Below are 27,308 nucleotides of genomic sequence, written 5' to 3'. Positions count from 1 at the left end.
AGATACACCTGAAGAAGGCATCAGACTCAACTGCAGATGGTTGTGAGCCACCATGTGGTTGCTGGGAATTGAACTCAGGACCTCTGGAAGCAGAGGCAGTGTTCTTAAACACTGAGCCATCCCTCCGGCTTTTAACATGAATTTTGAAGACACTGTTATCATACAAATAGTAGTTGGGCTGAGAGGATAGCTAAGTGGTAGAATGCTTGCCTAGAATGCAAAAGGTGTTAGGCTCCATTGTGTGTTCACACAACAGAGAGAAAAAATAGACAAAAACATGCCTACTATATTAAACGGTGCTTATTTGAAAGGAGTGGCACTTCCTGTGTATACATACATGTGTATGGTGTGTGTGCAGGAGCACACATAGAAGCCAGAGAATGTCTGATGTCCTGCCATTCTGCCTTATTCCTTTGAGACCATGCTAAGTTTGCAGCTAGAAAACTGTGATCCTTCCGCCCCTGCCCAGCCCTGGAATTAACAGGGGCATGCAGCAATTCCCAGCTTTTAAGTGGATGCTGGACCCAAACTCCGGTCATCATGCATGGGCACCAAATGCTCTTACCCATCCCTAGCCCCAGAAATGGCAAGGTTTTTAAAATCTAAGAGAAACGCAGGCCTAAGTCAAATCAAAATGAGTTCATCATATAAAATAGGACATAAGCCTTCTACCTTGCTACAAGCTGACCCCAAATAAGGTCTTGTAAATGTGGACAACTTAAAGATTCACACACGTATCCAAGCCATGTAAAAGAAGACAAACCAAAGCAGAGCATTTGAACTGAATGAAACATTTATTCCTGGTATTGAGGCTAAAAGAAAATGATTTCCTAGCAGCTCTAGCACTCAAGAGGTAAATTAAGAGCCTCCGCAGTTCAAAGTTATTCCGGGCTACACAGTGCATTTGCAGGCAGCTTAGACTATATAAAAGTATCCAAAAATGTTTCATTTACTTTTCACTTAATTAAAACTGTTTACCTTTGACCCTCCCTCCTACCCCTCTTGAGAGTTCCACTCCTATCCATCTGCCTCTCAAATTCATGGCTCATTCTTTAAATAATACATGTGTGTGAATAAATATATAATGCAAACTGCTGACTCTGTTGTCATGTTACCCATGTTTGTAGGTAGGGTTGAATACTTGGGATTGAGCCGTTAGGGTTTTAAAGTATACTTTTAACTATGTGTATGCGTGAGCCACTGTATACAAGTATGCACAGTTGCCCAAAGGCCAGAAAAAGGCCATAGAACCCTTCGAGCTGAAGTTGTGAGTTTGCCAGCCTGAGTGCTGGGAACCAGACTTGGGTTCTCTGCAAGAGTAGTGCCCTGAAGCACTGAGTAATCACCTGTCCTGGTTTTATTTTTCAGACAGTGTTCTAGTTTGCTTGCTTGTCTTAATCACAGCCCATCACTGAGGGAAGTCAGCTGGAACTCAAGGTAGGAACTGAAGCAGAGACCATGGAGAAACACTGTATACTGGCTTGCTCAGCTTGCATTTTTCCATAACTCAGGCTCACCTACCCAGGTGAAGCACCATACACAACAGTTTGTCCTCTACAGCAATAATTAATCAGGAAAACGCCCCCACAGACTTGTCTATAGGCCAATCTTTGCAGGGCATTTTCTCAGTTGAGAACAACCACCACAGCTTGTGCCAAATTGACAAAAATAAATAACAACAACAACAAACCTAGACTACTAATCAGCAGACAGGATCTTGGATCCAGGCTGCCGTCAAACTCAAGAGGCACTGCATACACCTAGCTAAGTTTTCATCAGTAAGATACTGGATGATATAGTTAATGACGATAGCTTCCTAAGAAATAAAATTTTCTATTTCATTGTTTCTTAAAGTGATCAGACAACAGTATAGCTACACACACACACACACACACACACACACACACACACACGTATCTGAAGAAATGGCCATGCTTGACCGAGTTTCCACAGATAATTCTCTCAATAAAAAAACTTTTGGGTGACTGATTATTTGCCAATAAACACTTCAAAAATCTGTTTTTTATTAACTCTGGGACTAAAGCTCCAATTTCTTCCCTTATATAGAAAACAAAGCTAATTTGTAGGAAAGAGCAAAATATCTTGAGTTGTTATATATAAAAAATTCATTAAAGAATGAAAATAAACAAAACTTCAAAAATAAACCACCCTCCATAAGAATCAAGAATTCTTCCAGCTATAGTATGCATGTTTTTTCTCTTTTCTCTCTCTCCCCCACTCCCTCCCTCCCTCCCTCCCTCCCTCCCTCCCTCCCCCTTTCCCTACCCCTCCCTTTTCTTTTTTGGAAACTGGTTCACTAGTCCGAAATTCACACTCCTCCTGCCTGTCGATTCAGGGATTACAGGCTTGGGCCACCATATCTGGCAATACTATATTTTTATAAGGAAGTATAGATGATAATTGAAAACAGAAACCAATTAACTGAACATTAATATAATTAATGTCTTTGTTGTTTGAAAAGGACAAAACAAAAATGGTATAAAATAACTTTTATTTACATAATTTTTATCTACAGAACATAACTGCTTCCTTTAGAACAAGAAAATTTACAAATAAGATATTGCTTCCCTTGTCAAAAACGCCTTCAAGCACGATATTATACATGGTCACTTGCATTTGAATAATACGGTGAACACTGGATATTTAGATTTTCATCTATGTCTTGCCTTAATTGTTTACCAACAATTAGACTTTTAAACCATGGCTGGGCCACCTGCTAAGATGGAACTGACCAGAGGAAAACAGTCAAGAGAAGGCAAAGCCCTTTCATCATGTCTCCTTGAAGACTTCTATAACAAATTCCTTTCAACATCTTTCCACCATCACAAACCTTCCACCTTAAAGCTAAGCACACTGATTGTTTCTCTTTCCAACACCAGTTTGAGGCTGTGACAACAGGACAGTTTGTTCACTGACTTGATTCTCTATACAACAAATGCCCCTTGTAGTCTTTATACAATAAATTACATCTTCCATAAAATCAGTTTATTACAGATGAATGAGACAGAGGTTAAAAAATAAATATTACACAGGGATAAATAATAGTTTAGTCTCGGTGATCTTACCCAAGTAACACTTGAAAAAAAAAGCTTTATAGAGCATGACATTTTTAAAACAAAAAGCCATTGAAATAGCAATATGAATTACCTCCATGATTTTGTGACATTAATTAATCACATGAAATAAATGCATACTTTTGAGAATTTCCATCTAACGTATAGATCTTCCTTTATAACAGACATTAAACTATACATTTTACTCTAAGCCACAGAACAAGAAACATGTTCACAATAAATTCAATGAATCAGCACTCTAGACTCATTGATTTCTCTTTTGGTTAGAAACTTAAAAAAGGGGTCACCATTTTTATCAATATGAAAATTACATAGATATAAAAATATTTTCCAACTGAAGTATTGCTCATTTCATAATACACTCAGAGTTTTTGAATTGTAGGCACATTCTGCAAATAGCTCCTACACAGAGACAGCAGCACCTTCGGATTCTTATCCACTGCAGCCTAGGGCTGGGAAAACTCACGTGGTAGAGTGTTTGCCTAGCATGTGGGAAGCTGGGGCTCCTACTCCCAGCACAGCACAAAAGTGGGCATGGTGGTGCGCTCCTGTACTCCCAGAGTGGAGGAGACAAGCTGAAGAACACCTTCACACACAGAGAGTGCAAGGCTAGTCTTTAACACGGAAGCCCTGGGGTAAAAAGAGAACTCACGTGCGAGGTCTAAGCCGAAGCCCTGCCAACCTTGCTCCTCCACTCAGCATCTGCCGAGCAGCTGCTACCAGGACCACGCCGACTACAGTTCCAAAAGAATGTTTTGTGGAAAAACTTCTAACTATGGAGCTAACGTATCAATCGTATCAATCTATGAGGTTTTATAATAAAAATGAATACATTTGCTCTTTGAAGAGTTTAATTTGAACCAGGGTAAAAACTGTTAGGGAAACAAGACACATAAATCACAAGACTCAAAATTAAAAACACCCAAGTTCATAATGAGGACATCACTGGCTTGGCCAAGTCTTCCTGTCTTATTTTCTGCTTTAACATCAGAATCGTGTTCTGTGGTTAAAGGCCCACATATACTGTGAACAGAATTTAGTAAGGGAAATGCTATCACTAAACTTTTTTTAAGGGTGTGTGTGTGTGTGTATAAAAAAGATTCAGTTATATAGGACAATTTGTCTTTTATGTTAATTTTTTTCTTCCAATGAAAATCCTGAGATTACAGTAAGAAAAGCAAAAAATATTCACAGTACTAATTCAATATGCTATGAGAAAAATATTCAAAACATCGATACTACCTAAACATTTTTAATTATGACATTTTAAAATAGCTTTTAAAGTAAAGAGGAAAAAGAGACAAATTATTTGTTAATGCTTTCTTTACCCAAATCTGATAAGTGAAAATAATTAAATTGGGATATATTTTAAATAAAAAATTTAAAAATAAATAATCTCTTTGATGTGCCATCTTTATAAATAGCAAGTTTAAATACTAGATCTTCAATCAGGACTAATGTTACATCACCATGAATTAGAAAAATACATTTTTTTTCAGTCAAATAGATGATAATAGAAAAGTTTTAACTCTGCCATACCAAAGTGGAGTGTCACAATTTGCTTTCATATACTTACAGGCAACTGATCATCCAAGAAAAAGAAAAAAAAACAAAAAACAAAACAAACAAACAAACAAAAAACCCACAGAAACAAAACACAGCCACCTTTATAAAAGAAGGTCACTAAATGTTAAATACAATCAAGCTCCCAGTATGTTAGCACTATGATTTATACAGATGTGTATGCACACAGCTCTCAAGTCCAGCGGACCTCAGCCCGGGGTGCATCAAATGTAAACACATTGCATGCCTGTCAGCGAGACCAGTCTTAACTGCTTGGTACTTCCAAAATGCAGGGTCAATCAGAATGAAATGCTTCCCACTGATTATAAGGGCTTCAAATGAAGCTCAATAAATATTCAAAACTGACCTAAATAAAAACAGGTAGTGGTGCTTTTTGAAACACTGCTTTGTTAAAGTCAGGGTCATTGGAAATTTCAAACTCATTACGAAAATAGTAAAAAGAAGGGGAAACCCAGAAGAGTGCTTTATTCTAGTTCATCCACTTCAATGAAGATGTCATTGAAGACGAACTCTGAGACTGTGGTCACCTCTTCTTCAGATGCTCCTTTTGGCCCACTTTTACGTTTTTCTTCTAGCAATGGCTGATCAGAAGAAACCTAGGAAGATAATAAAACTGAAATGTAATATACTGTTTATATATTGCTACTGGGGCAATGAAGTCTTGGGCTCAATCCCTAGCAAAAAGGAAAAAAAAAAAAAAGTGAACCAATCCATAGGCAAGGAAGAGCTTTAATACTTAATAGGTAACTTCTGCAACATAATCACAAGGGGAGAGGGCACCCGGAGGGAGAGAACACTCAGTGATCAGAACACTTGCTGACAGTCTGGATAATCAGAACCCACATAAATGCTAGGCAGGCATGACAGCCAGAGGTCAACCTCAGGCCTCTACACACATCTGCCCACATATAGGTGAAAACATAGACACAGGTAAAAAAAATAGAATAAAATAAAACTAAACTTTTAATACCTGTAGCAGGATACTTATTCTGCTACATTGAATTCTCAGTGGAGCTCAGTATTAGGCAGTAGAAGAGAAGGTGGAGCTGGGAGAGAAAGAGAGGAAGGGGAGGGGAGGAAGGAGGCTATCAGCCATGGAGAACCACAGATGGGTCAAAGGCTGTCCTGGGTAGCAACTTCTATCAAAAGGTTAGATATTGGTAACAACTCTAGTTGTGTGGGCATCTTGTTGATCGAGCATTTCTAAATATATAAATCCTTTAGATAATCATTAAGCTTTAAGAGTCTCATTTCTACCAGGTACTGGGAGGATGGCAGACATTGTCTGGGGTTCAGCCGAGCTTTGTGGATGCAGCGTGGGGGATTGGCGGAGCCATCCCCCACCCTGGCGTCTTGTGGGTGCCAGGGCCTGTGCATCTAGCTAACTGGAGCCCTGGTCAGAGCCGAGGAGCAGCGGGAACATGGTGGCTGCCCAGGAACAAGCCAGACGGGGTGCCATTCTCTAAATATCACCCTTATGAAAACCCATTATTAAGTAAATGACAGTGTGATTACCTCATCCTGATTCTCAGAAAAACAAATTTACATATAGAGAACTAAATCACTGTTAAGTCTATGCAACTAAAACATTTTAATTGCTAGAGTAAGAATTGATGCTCAAAAATTAGATTAGCACATTTATATCTTAAAAATAAAACACAAAAAAACAATATAATAGTAACATATGAACATAAACAAATGTCAAAGAAATGTATGTTTATGTTTTGTGTGAACAGAGATTTAATTTTTTAAATAATCCATGCATATGTATGTATCTCTGTATGATTTGATGTGCACCATAGTTAGAACTGGAGTTAGACAGTTGTGAGCCACCTTGTGGGTGCTGGGGACCAACCTGGGCCCTCTGTAAGAGCTGTAAGCTCTCTCCAGTCTCCAAAAGTCAGTTCTTTACATGGCCAGAATTAACTGGACTCAGAGAGTTATTGAAGTAAAATACAATAATGACATAGAGTTGGGAGGAAGATCTGTTGAGGGGTCTCAGGGATAGGAAGGAGCACAAGAATTAAAATATGATTTAAAAAATATGGTGCACATCTTTAATTCCAGCACTTGGGACAGAGGCAGGTGAATTTCTATGAGTCTGAGGCCAGCTTAGTCTACACAGTGAGTTCCAGGCTAGTCAAGGCTACATAGTGAGAGCCTGTCTCCAAAAAAATAAAAGTTTTATAAAATGAGAAAAGTTGGGGTATTCAATAAATACTGACTATTGACTATACACCCATGTGCTGGAAAGTTAGGCCTATACCTTACACAAAAAAATTCTAATGATGCAAAGACTTAAATGTAAATCCACGGCCAGGTAGTGGTGGCGCACCCTTTATTCCTTGTACTCCAGAGGCAGAAGCAGATGAATCTCTGTGAGTTTGAGGGCTGTTACAGAGAGAAACCCTGTCTCGAGCAAACAAATAAACAAAACAACAAAAAGTTATTGGAACAAACCACAGAAAGATATTTTTATCTCTTAGATTGTGGAAAGGGATATCTTTTGAAATGATTACAAAATGTGAAGGCAAAATGCTTTTGACAAATTTACCTACACAAAACTAAAAAATATCTGTATGGCAAAACCAAACAAAATAAAAATATACATGACATACAGAAAAATATTTCAACCTGTATTATAAAACACACTTTTTCCTTAATATTCTTAAGATAGTCTACAAATCACTGTGAAAATAAAAGACAAGTTTTCCTTAAGTCAAATACCCAGAAAAGAGAATGACTGACTCTCATACAAGTCCAACTGCACACAAGTATGTGCTCCTAAATGCTAGAGAATGAATGGTCACGGGAGGACATTTCTGTCATCTTAAACCCTTGGATTCCAGCTAAAATCAGCTGGGGTTAACGAGTAAGATCATGATCTAAAAGAAAAGTGTGTGTGCTGGGTTAGGAGCGGAGGGCGCAGTGGTCGTGTAGCTATTAATACATAGTCACTGCCATATCCCCATGACAACAGAGCAGTAGAGTCTATTGAACAAGCACTCATCCTTCCTTTAACCAAGCACTTCTAATTCTATCTACTAACAGAACAAACGTTTATATTCTATACTGTTCTATAAATATCTATCAAGTCTAAAGATGAACAGGTAAAGTGATATAAGACAACTATTACTATGCTTTTTGATATGGCACGTAATTAGGAACATGCTTATGATATAAAATCAGTATTACTAATCAGCACAACACAATAATGGAATGCCATGGAGTTATTACAGACAGGCCGACATATGGTGGCAGAAGCCTGTAATTCCCACATTCAGATGCCTGAGTCAAGAGGATTAAGCTTTATTATTGAGATTTTTGAGTCAGATTAAAAATAAAAACCAATAATGAGAATACTTTTACACATTTATCATTAAAAAATAAAAATATATGTTTCTATGTAGACATACATGAATGTTCACATCACCTCTGCTCAAAATGGTAAAAAACTTAAAAGAACGGAGAGGTCCTTCTACAGGTAATAAGGGAATAAAAGAAACTGAGTGTTTAATTCCAGCAGGCAGGTAGACCTCAGTTCAAGGACAGCCGGGTCTACAGAGTGAGTTACAGGTCAGTCTTAAAATCCCTGTTTCAAATAAAAACAAACAAAAACCACATTGTGATAAATCCATACCACAGAATACTAGTTTGCAACAAAAGGTAATGAGGTACTAGAGTCAGAAATAAAGATCAGAATTTCCAGGGCCAACCCGGGCTATACTGTGAGTTCTATAAGATAGCTCAAGCTATATAATGAAATGTCACCTCAAAATAATAAAAGTAAAAACAAACAAAAAATAAGTAAAACAAACTACCAGAAAAATCAACAAATTAGTAATATACAAAACTACCTGAATGAATATTTGGGTAAGCAGGTGCTGTGTTAGCAGTAGGGGAACCCTAATCTTAAATGTGTAATTCAATTTCTGAAATGATACACTTCATGAATAGACTGCTAAAACAGTCGGATGAGCACAGGACTTGGCTTACGTTGAGACACTTACATGCTATGTTACACTGCTAACAGCTACCAGTGTTCTGTCATATTCCTGAGGATGGTGCTAATGCTGACAAGGGAGATCATAAGGAAGGCATTTTCCTAGAATGTGTGAAGCCCTGAGTTAAATCACCAGCACTGCAGAAGTGATGATAATATTCTAGCAGTGATAAGTCAGTAAGTAGAGGGACATAGATTTCTTTCTCATCCTAGAACTTGCCATTAGACAGACTGAGGGTGCACAGAAATAACATACGAATTCTACATCTCTGCATGAGCTACAAACTGCGTTTCTAGTTTTTTGAATTTTTATGAGTCAGGACTTTTTTTCCCAAGACAAATAACACTACGGTTAGTACTTGATTTTGCTTCTATGGGTCAGAGAGTTGGATTGAAGAATTGCAAATAAGTGCTCCATTTCTGGCTAGTTCAATAGCTCATACTAAATCAGCTACATTTTTGTGGTAAACCGAAGTTGGACTAAAATAATTTCTGACATCCAACTACAACTAAAAATAAACTTGTTTTTTCTTCCCTTGTTCAGATGATAGATGTATCTCATACACAATAAAATACAATAGTTCTCACATACCTGAGCTGCCGAACTTTCAGAACTTCCAGTATTATCAGACAGAGTATCAGGAACACTTGGTGATGGGAGTGGATCTGAAGACTCCCGATTTTTTTTCTGGCTTGCAGTAAGTGGATTAGGTTTCTTCAAATTTCGTTGTGATACAGGTATTTGAGGCTTTAGGCGCTTCTTACTGTGAGTTTGGATCACTTCATCAGATTCCAAACTATTTTTTGGACATATTAATGATAAAAATCCCAAAGGCCTTCTGCCAGGTCTAGAAATGAATACACAAAGATTCAGACAAATATATACAGGTAGGTACACACACACACACACACACACACACTGCTTTTGCTGCTGATTTGATAGGAAGCCTTTCTACATATAGCTAAGGTGTCCCTGACTCAGTCTCTTAAGCACTGCTATGCTGTGGTAACAGGCACATGTTACCACTCAGCAAGGCACATTCTTTTGTCAGGCACGGTGGTAACAATGCCTTTAATTCCAAGACTCAAGAGGCAGAGGCAGGTGAGTCTCTTAGTCCCAAGCCAGGCTGGAATACATAGTGAAGACTATGCCTCATAAAACTACAAAAAAGAAAAAGACACATTCTTAATATAATTTTATTTCTATCAATGCTAAAGTGGTATACTTTACCAAGTACTGATGACACTAAACTATGATGTATATCTGACACACAGGCAAGGTTGTTTAAGCTTAGAAGTGCATATGAATTACGTGGGTAGTATTATCAAAATGGAATTCTGGATTTAATACAGGTAAGGCCTGAGTCATATGCACTATGACTAAGTTGTAGGAGACATACTGAGTCCATGGCACAGCTGCTTCTGTGCCTCAACAGAACTCACAGAGCCCTGAAGCCTAAGAATGGTCTGTATGAGCTTTTGTATTGTTTGGGGTTTGGTTTTGGTTTTCTTTTTTTTCAAGGCAGGGTTTCTCTGTATAGCCCTAGCAGTCCTGAAACTCACTCTGTAGACCAGGCTGGCCTCGAACTCAGAGATCCATATGCCTCTGTCTCCCAGGTGCTGTAATTTAAGGCCTACGCCAGCATTCAGCCAGTGTGTGTTTGTTTGTTTGTTTGTTTGTTTGTTTGTTTCAGGACCAGGTCTCACTATGTAGACTCTTGCTGTTCTGGAACTCACTATGTAACCAGTCCAAGGCTGGCCTCAAACTCACAGAGATCTACCTACTTAGTGCTGGGATTAAAGGTAAGTTTCACTGTGCTCAGCTTGAAAATAAGCCTTCTAAAGATACACGTCTTTTTCCCTTTAGTGAAAGCTAGTGGCTGCTATCCTAGACTTACCAGGTTAAAGTTTCTGATGAGCTGGCAACAGTAATTACTAATTACCCTAAAGCCTTCTCTCTAGTGTATATGTGAAAGCGATGTGGCAGCACTAAGTATGGACCATACGAGAAACCATACTAAAAGCCATAAGGAAACAAAACGACACACTACTTGGAAATTGAATACAAGAACTTCCAGAGTAACAGGACACCAACTCTATGTTGTCTCATCTCAGCTACATGTTTGCTTCATACAATACAATGTGTATTCATCAAAACAAAGACTACAAACAGACTGGAAAAGAAGTGCAAATGTCTAAGGATTTGCTGTTTGACACAGTCAGTTTCAGTAGAGCCAAGCTCCAGTCATATAGAATGTATACCTGGACTATTTCTGTAGGTCTTGGGCTAAACTGTCTTCTCTTTACATAACTGATGAAGGCTACATCTATAAAACAACTTAGTTCTGGGTTTTATCCTGTGGACAGAAAGATAGTCAGTACAGAGTCTCTAATAATACCTGGTCAGAGGGGGTTTTGAAGATGACTTCACGCTGTTCCTCTGTTCAGAATTGGAAGCAGGATCAGCCTTCTCCTCTTTATCAGATACTATCTCACTCTGAGGCAATTGAGTCATGGTGTTTTCTATACATGCATTTTTTATTTCTTCAAGAGATCCAGATGATTCTGTATTCTGAAAAGTTGGTTCATTGTGTTCCTTTTGAGTTTCTGAGGTTGCATATGTGCTCTCTGAGGTAGGAAAAATGCCTTGTCCCATGCAAGAATCTTTTTCAAAGAGAAAAAACAGAGAGGAGAGAGATTTGAAATATTGAAATATTTAAAAAAAGAAGTCAACTAAATTGGAGTATCTGAAGGAAAAACCCATGGTGTTCTGTAACAGATCCAGCTCAGAAAAGATGATATGTTCTAGTCAGTGGGATAGACTATTAGGAACTATGGATTAGAACAGGAAACAGGGGTGCAAGCCTGTAATCCTAGCACCGAAAGGCTAAACAAAAAGACTGCTTTATGAGTTTGAGGCCAGCCTGGGCTACACAGAGAGTCCTATAGAGTGAGACACTATCTCAAGAAGGAAGAAAGAAACAAATAGAGGAAGGGGAGAGAAGAGAGGGAAGGGGAGAGAGAGGGAAAGAGACAGAGACAGACAGATGGACGAATGACAGAACAAGAAAAAGGACTTTAGTATGAGGGAGGTTGCCAAAACAACGAATCAACACTGCCATCATGTGACTCCAGGACCAACAAAAGTCAGGAAAACAAAGTATAGACTTTACATCAAAGGGAAAAAGAGCAAGAGAGCAAAAGCAAAAGAGATCACAGGACAGCTAAACAGCATGCTGTAATAGAAAGGCTAAGCAGAGAAAACAAGGGACCAAGGCCAGGCATCTCTGTGAGGTAAGCCTGGTGTACACAATGAGTTCCGGGCCAGCTGAGGCTACATATTGTGACCCTGGGTGTGACAATACATGCCCAGAATCCCAGCAATTGGGAGGTGATGGCAGAAAGGTTGCCATAAGTTCAAAAACAGCCAGGAATAGACAATAAGACCATCTTAAAACCAACTCTCGGGCTAGAGAGATGGCTCAGAGGTTAAGAGCACTGACTGCTCTTCCAGAGGTCCTGAGTTCAAATCCCAGCAACCATATGGTGGCTCACAACCATCCGTAATGAGATTGGATGCCCTCTTCTGGTGTGTCTGAAGACAGCTACAGTATATTCATAAATAAATAAATAAATAAATAAATAAATAAATAAATAAATAAAAAGAAAACCAACTCTTGGCCCCGCCCACATACACACTACAGCACAGAAGCACAGAAGCACAAGGAACATGAAACAGCAAGGCAGCAAGACTCCTCCTGAGCTGGGAAATGCATGACTCAAGTCTACGAGTAAAACTCATCAACTATGTCAGAGACGCAAGCACCAAATAAATGAAGTAAAGAATCACTTTGGGGCCCAGAGAGGACTCAGCAACAGGGGTGTAAAGGCAGGCAGGGAAACAGAGACTTGAGGGTTGAAAGTGGAGGCTGTGAGGAGCAGGGACACAGAGGAGAGAGAACACAGAGAAAATGCTGGGGATCAAAAGAGTAAATCAAGTCAAAACTACCACGGAAAGCATTAACAGTAAACCAGATCATCCCTCTCCCAAAGATACTAATACAATTATAATAGAAACAGCACATATTACTACAAAAACAGCCATGTAGTACAGTAGAATAAAATAGAAATAAATACACAGCTACAGACACCTGATTTTCAATAAAGGTACTAAAACACTGAAAATAGCCTAGTTTATCCAACAAAAAGTGCTGAGAAAACTAGTTACTGTCATACAGAGTGAAGCTAGTTAGCTATCCCTTATCCTGTATAAACTCAATTTAAAATGTATCAAAGGTCTTACTCTAAACCTTAGAGTGAGACATAAGAAAAAGCTTCTAAATACAAACATAGATAAGGATAGATAAAATTTAGTATATCTAAAGTTTATCAGATATCTGTTTTACCCATGGTGATGGCTCTTATTAAAATAAATAAATAAATAAATAAATAAATAAATAAATAAATAAATAAATAGAAAGCAAGGGTACTTAACAAAATATAGTCTTATTTAAATTTATTTCACTCACCTGTTTTCTCAAAAACATTGAATTCCTCTGAACATACCTGTTTCAAAAAAATATACAAAAAGTTTTAGAAATCCAATTATGTAAATTACAATTCCATCCTCTCCATCATGCTGCAGAGAAAACGAGCACTTCTGAGCATGCTCTAGAGTTAGACGTAGAATTATACCTCAAATTAAAATATCTGTGAAAAACTATATTGCTGCTATTTAAACTGCTCTGGAGCACACTGGAAAAGAGAAAGCTGCCATACGTCATTTATCTCTTGCATAATATTGATACCAACCACCAAATCTCAAATGAAACAAATTTTTCACATTTATGGAGCTGAGTATCCCAGCCAGGGTCTCACACAGGCTAAGCTCTACCACAGAAGTACATCCCTGAGCCCTCAACTCAAACTAATACATCATGGTCAATTAGTAGTCTGTTTCAAAAACGCAAAGATGCTCCAACATGATAAAAGTCTACTTCATGACTTTACCCAGTCTAATATAATTCAAAAGGAGAAAAATCACATTTACAGAATTATCCATTCTTTAGAAAAAAATAAGGTTTCTGCAAGTATGCTACTTTGTAGGAGAAACCTGGCTGTGCTAGCATTTATCTATAATCCCATCCTGGAAGACAGAGGCAGAATAATCTTGAGTTCTGAGTCCAGCCCGGGCTATATAACCAGATTCTACTTATCCCAAAAGAAAGAAAAAAGACAGAGAGGAATATTTTATACAAAATATTTTGTTAAAGTTAAAACAAAGTTTATAAAATAAAATCATAAACTGAGCACATTTTTTCTTTTTCTTAAATCTTATTATTTTTATGTCTAACATCCTGTTTGCATATATGTCTGTGCATGATGTGAGTGTCAGAAGCCCTTGGAGATCAGATGAGGAGGGCATCAGCTCCACTGAGCAGGAGTTACCTATAGTTGTGAACTACCATGGGGGTGCTGGAAACTGAACCCAGGTCTTCTGCAAGAACAAGTGCAAGAACAACTCTTCAGCCCTGTGCATATTTCAACACACTGATGACAACATGCATTTTTCATTTGTACATTACATTTTTTCTATGAGTAGGGAGTAAGGTGAATATGGGTGGAGTCAGAGGACTGCCTTTGGGACCGTCCACAGATCAGCCTCAGAAACACTGTCACCTCTTTGAACATCAGCCTAGACTGCTTGACCCCAGGGATCCTCCTGTGGCTGCCCAGCACGAGGATTACAAGCGCATGCCACCATGCCTGGCATTTCTAGTAGATGGCTAGACACGGAACACAGTTCTCATGCTTGAATTCAAGTATGCTCGTTATCCACAGAGTCTTCACCCTGCTCCTGCATGTATCCCTTAAAAATTAAAGATAAAGGGGCTGAAGAGATGGCTCAGTGGTTAAGAGCACTGACTGCGCTCCCAGAGGTCCTGAGTTCAATTTCCAGCAACCACATGGTGGCTCACAACCATCTGTAATGGGATCTGATGCCCTCTTCTGGTGTGTCTGAAAACAGCTACAGTGTACTCACACATATAAAATAAAGTAAAAAATCTTAAAAAAAAAAGTTATAGTGAACAATATTAAATATTACTGCCTATGTCACTGTCCCCTCACAGTACACAGTGTACTAATTAAAACTTTTTTCCTATAGCAAATCAAAATTTATGAATCACAAATGCTGATACATAACCATAATCTAAATACTTTAAAACAGAGGAAAACCTATGGGTTTTGACCTCTTTGGGAGTCATATAGCAGGTATCCTGCATATCAGATATTTAGATTATGATTCATAATGATAGCAAAATTATAGTTATGAAGTAGCAATGAAAAAATTTTATGGTTGGGGTCCCACAACATGTGGACCTATATGTATTAAAGGGTTGCAGCATTAGGAAGGTTGAGAACCACTGCTCTAGTCACTAAACCAGGAGGTTCATGACTTTCAGACAGACAGGCAGGCAGGCAGGCAGAAACATACACACATCAGAGAACTCTGTCTCACTTCTGATAAGACCCAGGAAGAGGGTACATGACTATCATCTCACCATTAGCAAGGCTAAGGCAAGACAATCATAAGTTTGAGGGCAGCCTGGGCTACTCCAAGTTCCAGGCCAATCTGAGTTCCACTGCTAGACACTGCCCTAGAAAAATGAAACAACAAAGTCTGCCAACAGACCTGGGTATAGTTCAGTACTAAAGCACCTGTCTTGCACAAGTCAGTTCCCAGATTAGTTCCCAGCAATGCACCAGTAAACAGCGACACACAGAAGAGTCTTTCTGCTCTATGCTGGCTTTCCATTTTCCAACTGGAAGCCCAGTATGGGCCAAGTAACTTATAAAAGAATAAAGTGAAACAGAAAAAGTTACTTTAAAAAAAATCTATATGAAAAAGGTAGACTTAAAAAACAAATCTAGCCGGGCAGTGGTGGCGCATGCCTTTAATCCCAGCACTTGGGAGGCAGAGGCAGGCGGATTTCTGAGTACAAGGCCAGCCTGGTCTACAGAGTGAGTTCCAGGACAGCCAGGGCTACACAGAGAAACCCTGTCTTGAAAAACCAAAAAACAAAACAAAGCAAAACAAAAACAAATCTAAATATTTGAATCTCATTAACATACACATATTTAAAACAAAAAAATTAAAAAAAAAAAAAAAAAAACCACAGAAGTCCTTTAGTATCAGTAAAAAAAAGTAATGCCAGGTGTGGTGGCATACACTTTTAATCCCAGAATTCTGGAAAGCAGAGACAGGCCTCTGGGTTCGAGGCCAGCCTGGTCTATAGAGAGTTCCAGGACAGATATGGCAACACAGGGAAACTCCATCTCAAAAAATAAATAAAAAAAGAAAAAGATCAGTAATACATTTTAGAAACAAGTTAAGAATATATGGGCTGGAGAGATAGCTCAGTGGTTAAGAGCACTGACTGCACTTCCAGAGGTCCTGAGTTCAAATCCCAGCAACCACATGATGGCTCACAACCATCTGTAATGAGATCTGATGCCCTCTTCTGGTGTGTCTGAGGACAGCTACAGTGTATTCATATATAATAAATAAATAAATCTTTAAAAAAATTAAAAAGAATATAGAAGTCATTTCACAGAGAAAGAATCAGACAGAGATAAGTAGTACTTAAATACATGGAAAGATGCTTAATCTTACTAATAAACACAAAAAAATATTAAGAATTTGGAATACCAAATTTTTCCTACCAGATAAATAACAATAGCACTTGTTTTATCTACTACCAAAAACTGTTAACTTCAACTTCTCCTTTCAGAACATAATTTTAAATGCAACTTTTAGAATGAAGTTACAGATTAGGAGCAATACCATAATATTGATATTAAATTAAAAAAATAACAAAACCAAAACCGGGAAACTTGTACAGTAACCGGGGACATAGATGTAGTCTGACTGGACTCCCTGTGGTATCCACAGGTACATGTGACACTCACATCATGCACAGACAGATATACATGCAGACAAGGTATTATACATAAAAATAATAAGATTTAAATAAGAGAAATCTGCTGGGTTTATTTGTGATTTTATTTGATAAGCTTTGTTTTAACTTTAACAATAAAATATTGTGTAGGAAAAGTTCCTCCTCCCTGTCTTTTTTTCTCTTGGTGTCAATGCTGACTGAGCTAAGTCTGTAATGTTTCATGAGGAAATATTCCTCACAAAGGGGAGCAGATGAACCGCCTCAGGACATGATGGATTTACAGAGCAGTCAGGGAGGTGAGAGAGGGCCCATGTGGCTAGAGAGTGAGGTGGAGACGCACACGCACAAAACAACATTAAGCTTTGGAGTATGTGGTTTTATTCCTGAGAGAGAGAGAAAATGCTAATGTAGGATGAGGAGGGGAATATTACTACTATTACTTTCACAGTTTAGAGAGTTCATTCAGAGCCCTGAAGTTGTTACTCTACAGCCCACAGTGACTAGGCAGGTGGGAGAGTAAAGATCTAGACTAACAGGAAGCTATTAGCTTTATTTTCAGCCACTGTAGGTTTCCTGATTACTTTTCAATGTTCAATTACTTTTTTGAACTGGTTAAAAATGATCATCTCAAGCTACCTTGACTTGGATTATATATATGTAATGATAAGTGTCAAATATTTTTCATATGTCTATACATTAGTATGTATGTATATGTGTATTATGTACTTATGTATGATGTATTATGTATGTATGTATAAAGGTTTAGAGATAGATGGGAAAAATAGAAACAGATCCTTGGCAATGTGGCCAGGGCACTTACTTAATAACTTGATCTTACCTCAGAGGTACATTCTTGATAATCAATTCCTGGAGCAATTGAGGGCTTTTTAGCAGGAGGAACATGAATACTTTCATCAGGACTGCAACAAGATCTCTTCCTAGATGTAAGATCCAAATTAGCAGGCGGCTTTTCAGAATCGCCACTTTTAGATGGAGATAAGCACGTAGCATCTTGAACAACTGAAGAGGCTTGTAAACTCCCGCTGCATAGAAAACAAGTACATGCAAAACCAGTGAATTAGAAACTGCTTAATGAAGTCACTATTCCAATGAAAGGCCTCATGAGTATCAGAAATACAAGCTAGTAAATAGTTTGGGGTGTGCATTCACACTTAAAGGCTTACAACTTAAATTCAACAACACTGAATTAAATTTAAAGAACACATAAAGCATTTTCCTTGTCTAAAAGCTTTAATTCTACAATAACACATCAAATAAGTGTCACATGAGAAAAATAGCACATTAGCTCATGCCTCAAAAGCAACAAAACAGAACTGTATGGCAGATACACTTTTGGGTTGTTTTTTGATTGTTTGGTTGGTTTTGGCTTTTCCTGGTTTTAATACAGGATCTTTCATTTAACTCTGGATATCCTGAAACTCTCTCTCTATATATATATATATAGACAAGGCTGGCCTCTGCTTCCTGTGTGCTAGGATTAAAGAAAGGCATGTGCCACTGTACATGTCTCAAGTATACACATTTAAATGACACCGTCATCAAATATAAAAGCACATTGTCTTCTGTAAGTTACTACATAATTACTAAGTAAGATCTCCACAACAATCACCAACAATGTCAGTGACTGTCATAGTACTCACTTGTATAAGACAACATTGAGGTAAAGGAAAGATAGGCCCTGATACAGCAACAGTGTCTTTCCATACCCAACTCTTAACAACACAGATCAACCAGACAGACAAAACACCGTCAAAGAAATACTTTAAGTTGCACTAAGATCAAGTGGATATATACATGGAAATTTAATACTATACATGCACAAAGATTTGATTAAAGAAATCAGAAGGGAAAATACAAATCTCCTAGAATCAAGGAACTTTGGAATTTGTGGAGCAAAGTGCCCACCACAAGAATGGAGGTCTGAGTAGAGAGCTCCAGTCTGTGACCTTAGAGCTTTGATTCCTGTGGAGGGAAGGAGCAGTGAGACACTGACCTGTCAGTCTAAATCAGGGAGATCCCTGTCTGAAAACATGCAGAGTAAAGGGCTGAAGAGACAGTTCAGCAGTCAAGAGTACGTGTCTGGGTAAAAATGCACTCCTTTAACAGCAGAAAGGCAGAGGCATCTCTGTTGAGTTTGAGGCTAGAATGAACTTTATAGAGAGCTCCGGGACTGCCAAGAGTACATAAGGAAAATCGATTTTGTCTAAAATCGGACAACAAAAAAAAAGGAGGAGGAGAGAGAAAGAAAGAAAGAAAGAAAGAAAGAAAGAAAGAAAGAAAGAAAGAAAGAAAGAAAGAAAGAAAGAGAGAGAGAGAGACAGAGAGAGAGAGACAGAGAGAGAGAGACAGAGAGGGAGGGAGGGAGGGAGGGAGGGAGAAAGGAAGGAAGGAAGGAAGGAAGGAAGGAAGGAAGGAAGGAAGGAAGGAAGGAAAAGAAAAGAAGTCGAGAACACTGTTCTTAAAGACCTCAGTTTACTTTCTGGCATGCACATGGTAGTTCACAACCGTCTGTGATTCCAGTTCCTATAAAGGAAAGTTTATAGCTTTATAGTAGAAAGTTTATAGCTAAGACAGTTAAATTAATATTCAAAAGAAAAATAAGAGTGGAGGCATAACACAACTGGCAAAGTAGTTGCCCCGAAAGCATGAAATCAATGTTAGGAATTCACATAAAAAAGACTGGGCATGGTGGCATGCATGTATTCCCAGGGTTAGAGGTGGACAAAGGCTAATGGCTGAGGCTCGTTGACCAACAAGACTGGCCTATTTGGTGAAGTCCAGGCCAGTGATAGACTGTCTCAAAAGCAAAGTCGTATTCTGGCCTACACACACACGCACACACGCGCACACACACCCCATAAAACAAACAAAACCCCCCACCAAATTATAGCGTGCAAGCAAGGCTTTAAGAAGGCTGAATCCAGAAACAGAAGATGGAAAGTGAAAGAGAGGATCAACGAAATAAAGCAGACGCTTTGCCAGAAAAAAGAGAAAGCCTGTCCTGAAAATGCTGAAAGACAGCCATTACAATAGCACTGAAATTAAAAGGACCATTAAGGAATATTTTGAAAACCATATGCCAATAAATTACAACCTCTAAAAGAAATACACAAATGTCTGGTGCATATGATCTACTAAAACCAAAGTAAGGGGATATTAAAAAAAAAAAAACCCTAATTAGATTAATAACCAACACAGACTTGAGATTGTAGTTATAAAAAGTAACTCAATAAAGATCTTAGAACCAAAGAAATTCACTACTAAATCTTATCAAATTAAAAAAAGAAATCAATCTACTGAACAAAACGAGGCTCTTTCAAACTCACTCTATGAAGCCAGTATGACCTTGCAAAACCTAACACAATAAAGACAATTATAAACCAATATCCTTGCTACATACAATATAGAAATCTTCAATAAAATATTTGCAGGTGGAATTAAATAAGTATTCTCCCTTTTAACTTGTCATACTCTCTCCAGTTTTCACTTTTCCTTAATCTATATTTATTCAGCTGAAAAGAAATCTTAGAGAGATTGCATACCATGATCTAGAGAATTTCATTCCTAAGAGTGAGGATGATTTAATATCACTAATCAATAACAGCATATAAATATAATCAAGAATAAATATTACATAATCACCTCAATAGATGAAGAATTAAGTCTGATAAAATTCAATATACCTTCATAATAAGAACTCCTCAATAGTTATGTCTAGAAAGATGCTGCAACACAATAGAGGACAGAGATGATGAATTCACAGACAACCTATCAAATGGAACAAAAATGAAAGCATTTAATCTAAGATCCAGAATCAGACAGATTTCACACTCCAATTAACTTGAAACTCTAGCTGTAATAAATTAAAAGGATGAAAGAGACAATAAAAGGAAGAGAGTCAAACTATCCCTGTGTGCAGATGATAATATTCTACACACAGGGAAATAAATGCAGCAAAGTAGCTTACAAAAATAAATTTACAAAATTCAGTAACAATTCTTTGGGGAAGGGGTGTCTTCAAGGCAGTTTCTCTGCGTAGCCCTGGCTGTCCTAGAACTCACTCTATAGACCAGCTGACCTTGAACTCAGAGATCCACCTGCCTCTCTGCCTCTGCTAGGATTAAAGGCACGGGCTACCATAACCCAGTTTCAATAACATTTCTATATACCAATAATAAAATCACTGAGAATGAAACCAGAAAAAGAATTCCATTCATTACAGCCAAACAAAACAAAACAAAACAGAAAAACAAAAACAAAAAAAAACAAAACCCTATAGCAGGTGAAAGACTTTAAAGACTGAAATGAAAATCACTTTAGAAACTAAAGATACTAGAGGATGAACTATCTTCCAGGTTCATGGACTGGGGAGTTAAAATTGCTTAACCAGTTGTGCTAGCCAAAACTACTACACTGGTTAGAATTTTTATCAATTTGAAACAAGTCAGGATCATCTGGGAAGAGCTACCTCAATAGAGAAAATACCTCACTAAGAATGGTTTGCAGCAAGTCTGTGAAGCAGCTCTTTATTAACCACTGATGATAGAGTGCCCAGGCCCCTGGGGTGGTGCCAGCTCTGGGCGGGTGCCCCTGAAAAAAACAAACTAAGCAAGTCAGTAAGCAGCATTCCTCCATGACCTCTGCCTCAGGTCCTCCATCCAGTTCCTGTTCTGACTTCCCTCAATGATGGACTAAAACTTGTAAGGTAAAATATAAGTTCTTTCCTCCCTCAAAGTTGCTTTTGATCTGTGTTTTATCACAGTAGTAGCAATCTATGAGTCAATACAATTTCCTTCAGAATACCAAAGAATTCATTCTCTACAGAACTAGAAAAAAATACAAAAATGCATATAACCACAGTAACAAAACAGCAGAACATTGAGTGTGTGTTGGGGGAGTGGGGGAGAAGGCCAGGATGGGGGGGGGGGGTATCCCTGGGGCTAGAGATATAACTGTCATTAAAAGCACTTGTTGCTCTTGCAGAGGAACTGAGTTTAGTCCCCAGCACATCACAGTTCACAACACTCCAGCTCCAGGGGCATCTGATGCCTTAATTTGGCCTCCAAGGGAATCAGGTGCATAAAGACGGTACATACACATACATGCAAGCAAAACACTCACACATACACACTAAATCTAAACACAAACCAAAATAAAAGCCCTCAAAACCAAACCAAACGAACAAAAAAACCTAGACCGCTTTGCCTCATCCAATATACCACTAACTCTAAATAGATCAAAACCTGAATGTAAGTCTTAGAACTTTAAAAATACAAGAAGGAGCTTCCTGTCCTGGCCACCATCAGAGAGCGGCAGCCATGGCCCTGTGGGCCTCAAGACAACAACAAGAGCCACAAGGTGACAAGAATGTCAGCAGGCCGAGACACAGCCAGTGTTGCGCCCCAAGCACACCGAGTTCGTGGGGGACGTGATCTGGGAGGTGTGTGGTTTCAGGCCCTTACGAGCCACACAGTTGCTCCAAGTGTACAAGGACAAGTCCACACTCAAGTGCATCAAGAAGAGGGTGGGCAGGCATATCCGCGCCAAGACAAATCGGGAGGAGCTGAGCAGCGTGCTGGTAGCAATGAAGAAGCAGCGGTCAAGAAGGGTTGATGAACCCTCCTCCAATAAAAGATCATTCCAAGAAAGAAAGAAAGGATGGGAGGGAGGAAAGGAAGGAGGGAGGGAGGGAGGGAGGGAGGAGGGAGGGAGGAGGGAGAATACAAGAAGGGAACACAGAAACATGTGGCTCCATGAGCTCAGGAAACAAATGTACAAATGAACAAATGGAATTAAACCAAATTATAGAGCTTCTGAAATAAAAGAAATAAAGTAGAACAAACTACAGAAGTACAGGAAATTGTTTGCAGCTATGTACCACAATATGATTAATAGAGAAATACACAAACAATGTTTTTCTGATTTGTCTGTGCACCAGGAAGAAGGCGGCATATGTGCCAATGCATGTGTTGAGTTCAGAGGACATCTTGCAAGAGTTTTCTTCCACCATCTGGGTTCTGGGGATCACACCAGGTCATCGGGCTTGCAAACAAGTGGCTTTACCTGTTGTGCTACATTGCCAGCCCATAGACAGAATTTTTTAAAAATGTAGTTATGTAATCATACCTACAATCCCACTACTCAAGAGGCTGAGGCAGGAAGACTAAATAAACCCAAGCCAGGCTACATAGCCAGACCCATGTAGCTGCATGTATCCAGTGTCATAATGAAACACCTGTCTTTATATAACCAATACGCACTAACTTAACAACTAAATTAAAAGTGGACAACTGATCACAATAGGTTTTAACTTCTCAAAAGCACAACAGTTCAACAAAATTATGAAAATTATGAAAAAAATGCAATACCAAAACTACATCAAACTGTCTTATCCCAGTCTAAATAGCTGTTATTGAACAAAACCAAATAAAAGGCGAAATAAATAAATGTTGGCAATAATGTGAAAAAACTTACACCCTACTACTGGGAGTAGAAATCAGCACACCCTTTACATAAAACACAATGGGAGATTCTCAAAAATCTAAAGATAGACCTACCTTATGAGCTACATACATGTCGATCTGAAGGAAATGAGATCAACATGCAAAAAGAAATACCCAAATACACGTTTACTGCAATACTATTAGTACCAGTCAAATTATGGAAACTATGACATCAGGCCAAGAACCCATCAACAGATAAGTAGATATAGAAAATGTTACGGGTACCTACACACATGTGTGCATGTACACACACGCGCACACACACACACACGCAGAAACACACACACGTGTGTACATGTACATACATACATACATACATGCATACATACATACATACATACAGGTATTTATTACTCAACCAAAAGGAAAAATAAAATTTGTGACTACCAAAAAATGAGCAGACCTGGAACACTTTGTTATGTGAAATAACCTATACGTAGAAAAACAATCTCATTTTTTTTCTCATATGTAGACATTAAAAACAGAAACAACAAATCCTGCAAAAGCAGGACTTTAGGGCGGCTGACAGAGGGCAGAAGAGAGACCAGACATGGTCAAGCACCATCTTCATACACGCAAATGTCACAAGGAGCAGCATTCACTATTAACACAAATAAAAATGCTAGAGTATAGTTGGGTAAATACTTGACTCACACAGCATCTTTTTAACTGGTAAAAGGTTTAACTGTTTTACCTCAGGTCACCTCTTTCTGCTGTGTTCCCAGATCTGACCAAGATAGGTGCTGGCAGCAGAGAGCTTGGCATTAACTGCATGGAGGCATCAGTAAATCCTTCTGTTACATTAGTTGGGATTTCCACCAAAGTTAAAATGAATGCTTGTTCATCTTCTCCATCTTGCTCTACATTAGCAAACAGATTCACTGTCGAAGTTAAAAGTTAGCAATGAAAAGCTAAACCAAGAAATAATACAAAATCATTTATTTCATCTCTCAAATGATTCTCATAACTTACAATGCAAAAGCTAAGTAAAAAAATAAAACACACCCCCGAACCCTAAAAGCTTACACAGGTTATTTTGTGGGAAGCTTTTATAATTTTGAGTAAAACTGATGAACTTTACATTTGTATCTTATAACTGCCATTGGCTTATTTTAAATTTGTGCTTTTTTTCCCCCATAGTTACATGAAAGCCAAGTGTAGTGGAATATGCCTGTAATGCTAGCACTAGGGAGGCAGAGGCAGGAGGATTTCTGTGACGTTGAGGACAATCTAGTCTACTTAGCAAGGTCCAGGACACCCAAGACTATAAAGAAAGACCCTATCTAAAAAGAAAAACAGGCTAAAATTAAAAACTATTCTACACATTAACTATGTCACTTCACTGGAGGCAGCCTTTCATACCTGTAACATCTTGAGGACTCGTGTTTTCTTGCTGGACTTCTGGAATATTTGATGGTACACTCTGCCATTTAAAAAAAAAATTGAAACTGAAGCTTGAGAAAGTTTCTGACAGTTTGACATATAGTAGAGAGACAGTGTCTCCAAACTTACAGGCTTATCTTAAAAGAACTTAAAATAGCCCAATTAAATTATCAGATGTGATTATTCCATAATTTTTCAGTGTCAGGGAAGAGATCAAACTCAACTTTGTCCATGTTCCCAGTGCAGCAGATGCTTGAGTAGGTAACAGCTCAGTGGAGACAAGCCACTCGCTTTGCCTCCCCTGTGGGCTGCTCCATTTTCCACAAACTACCAATAAACAGATTGTCATTTTCTAATGCTTCTTAGGCTTTCTTTTGAAAGGACTCCAGCACTGCCCACAGACACCTCCACAAGCAAAATGGTATGTGCATGCATCCTGACATGTACATACACAATTAAAGTATCTATAATGATGAAGAGCCAGACAAAGGAAACAAAATTAACAATGAATCCAAGAAATCAAAGTATGGGAAACTCTGACAGATTTTTGTAACTTTTCTCTAAGTCTGAAATTATTTCAAAGCAAAAGTTAAAAAGCAAAAAAGTGGAGATAATATAGAAAACAAATCTTGATGTAGATAAAGTCCTTACTTTCTACTTTAACAAATCATGGTGTTACACCTATTTTTAAAATATGTTCTTTTTCTTTTAATAAGCTACTTTATTCTGTACTTCAAAGCTCAAGTACTTTCCTAACCAAGGAACTTTTTAAAAACAATATTAATGCCTCTCCTTTCCAGAGACTAAATTGGTGGTGAAGACACCACCCAGGTCTGGTTCCAATCAGACCTATCACACCAGGTATCAATTGAGTATCAAACCATTCAATTATTTATGTTTCCCAAAGCTTTGTACCCCAGTGCCTCAAGTGTCCAGCATGTAGTAACAATATTTCAGTAACCATTCATTCTGTGAATGAAATATAAAGATTCAGAGCTAAGAGGCAAGAAATTAATTTCTTAAGCTTTTGTAGCAAAGCTAGATAACACTTGTATTTCTATGACAGTGTTTCTCAACCTGTCATTCAAAACCGCTTTCACGGAGGTATATTAGATATCCTGACCCTAGATATATACGTTATAATTCATAGAAGTAGCAAAATTAGTTATCAAGTAGCAGCAAAATTATGGGGGTCCCCATGAAGAAGCGTATTAAAGGGGGACAGCATTAGGAAAGTTGAGAACCATTGTTTTATGGCCTTGGAGTGGTCAAAGTCCCAAAACACAACAAAAATTCTATCATGTTCCCGTTTCTGTTTTTGAGACTGGTTTTTACAGAGCCAAAGCTGGTCTCAAGCTCCTGGGCTCTAGAGATGATCTTCCCTCAGCACAGGCAAGGATCACCACACCCTGTCCACAGTCCACTCCTGCCAAGGTAAAACTAGAATCACAGATGTTAGGAGCTGGCTTAGGAGCTGGCAGGAAGCAGAAAGGAGGCTGACCAAAGAGCATTTGGGAGTCACTGATGAAACTGATTAAATGAACCTATATGTATTTGGGAGGTTTTTGTTTGTTTGTTTGTTTGTTTTAAACACAAGGTCTCACTATGTGGAGCAAGGAGGCTTGGAATACATCTGACACGAGGATCTGTCTACATCTCCTTCTTGAGTGCTGGCATCAAATGTGTGTTTTGTTTTTTGAGATGGGGTCTTGCTATGTAACTCAGGCTAACCTAGTTCTTGCTATATAACCCAGGTTGACCCAAACTTGAGTCTCCTGTCTCTAACTCCTGAGAGCTGGGATTACAAGTGTGAGCCTCCACACAGGCGTAAAAGGACAAGCACACCATCGGTACTGCACTCAACATCACTTTACCTCTGGCACATGAAGCGTGGGCATGCCGCTGCTGTCAGGGCTTTCTTTGAGGGCTTCCTCAGCAGCACGCTCACCAGGACCCTGATCGGAATCAAGTGTGTGCTGCCCTATCTCAGATGAAGCAACTGTAGTGCCCGACATTTGAACTTCTTGCAAGTTCTCCTCAAGATCGTCAATTCTGAAATAGTTTCAGTACATTATTTTCAATCAGTCAACCAAGCACAGAATTATTTTTAGGACTAAGTATTATCATTTAATGTAATGTTTCCAACTTTAAAAACGTTAACTACAATGGACTTCTGTGGCGAAAGCTAAGGCGCTACATAAAATGAATGCCAGCATCCCTTCCCTCCTTTACCTCGCAGGTAGGACTGCTTCTTGAGAAACACTGGCCCCTTCAATATCATGCACACATAGCACCTGCTCCTGTTCCTTAGTCTCTGCTGTTGTAACTGGATCAAGGCTTTTATCTTCTAATTCTACTGCTTTGGAATAATTTTCCTCAGTTTCTTTAAAAAAAAAAAAGGAGAGAGAAAGAGAGAGAGAAGGAGAAGAAAAATACACTTAAGATATAGTTCAAAATAGTACAATTAAATCTCTATATTAGAAACATATTCTCTTACAAAATAGATTTGGTGACCCCTCTAAGATCCTCCTCATACTCAACAATCAGCTAATTCACATGGCAGAAGAATGGGTTTACCAAGATTTTTGAAAAGTAAAACATGATTAATGAAACCTGCAGTGCATAGATTTCATTTTGGGGTGCCAAAGCAATTGCATCCCTCTATGTGGTAACAGTTCTATAGCATCATAATTAAAAGTAGTACTACAATTAAGGGCTGGCAAGATGGCATCAGCTAGCTAACAGTGACCACCACAAA

General features: G+C 38.5%; 1 protein-coding gene across 2 annotated transcripts in view; it reads right to left on the bottom strand.

Annotated features, from left to right (window-relative positions):
* Positions 1–4,484: 4,484 nt before the first annotated feature.
* Bdp1 (B double prime 1, subunit of RNA polymerase III transcription initiation factor IIIB) overlaps positions 4,485–27,308 on the bottom strand; it is a 90,226-nt gene continuing 67,402 nt past the window's right edge. For both annotated transcript variants that reach the window (XM_028790216.1, XM_028790217.1), the window contains exons 31-39: positions 26,783–26,933; positions 26,425–26,602; positions 24,530–24,590; positions 23,862–24,048; positions 17,482–17,686; positions 13,212–13,248; positions 11,082–11,346; positions 9,275–9,530; positions 4,485–5,275 (exon numbers count right to left, since the gene is read on the bottom strand). In XM_028790216.1, coding sequence (XP_028646049.1) covers positions 5,144–5,275; positions 9,275–9,530; positions 11,082–11,346; positions 13,212–13,248; positions 17,482–17,686; positions 23,862–24,048; positions 24,530–24,590; positions 26,425–26,602; positions 26,783–26,933 — 1,472 coding nt within the window. In that variant the 3' untranslated portion in view covers positions 4,485–5,143. The remainder of the gene's footprint in view (positions 5,276–9,274; positions 9,531–11,081; positions 11,347–13,211; positions 13,249–17,481; positions 17,687–23,861; positions 24,049–24,529; positions 24,591–26,424; positions 26,603–26,782; positions 26,934–27,308) is intronic.

Source organism: Grammomys surdaster, unplaced genomic scaffold, assembly GCF_004785775.1.
Source record: "Grammomys surdaster isolate TR1022 unplaced genomic scaffold, NIH_TR_1.0 125876, whole genome shotgun sequence".
NCBI classification, from domain to species: domain Eukaryota; kingdom Metazoa; phylum Chordata; class Mammalia; order Rodentia; family Muridae; genus Grammomys; species Grammomys surdaster.
This window is presented reverse-complemented; position numbering and strand designations above follow the sequence as displayed.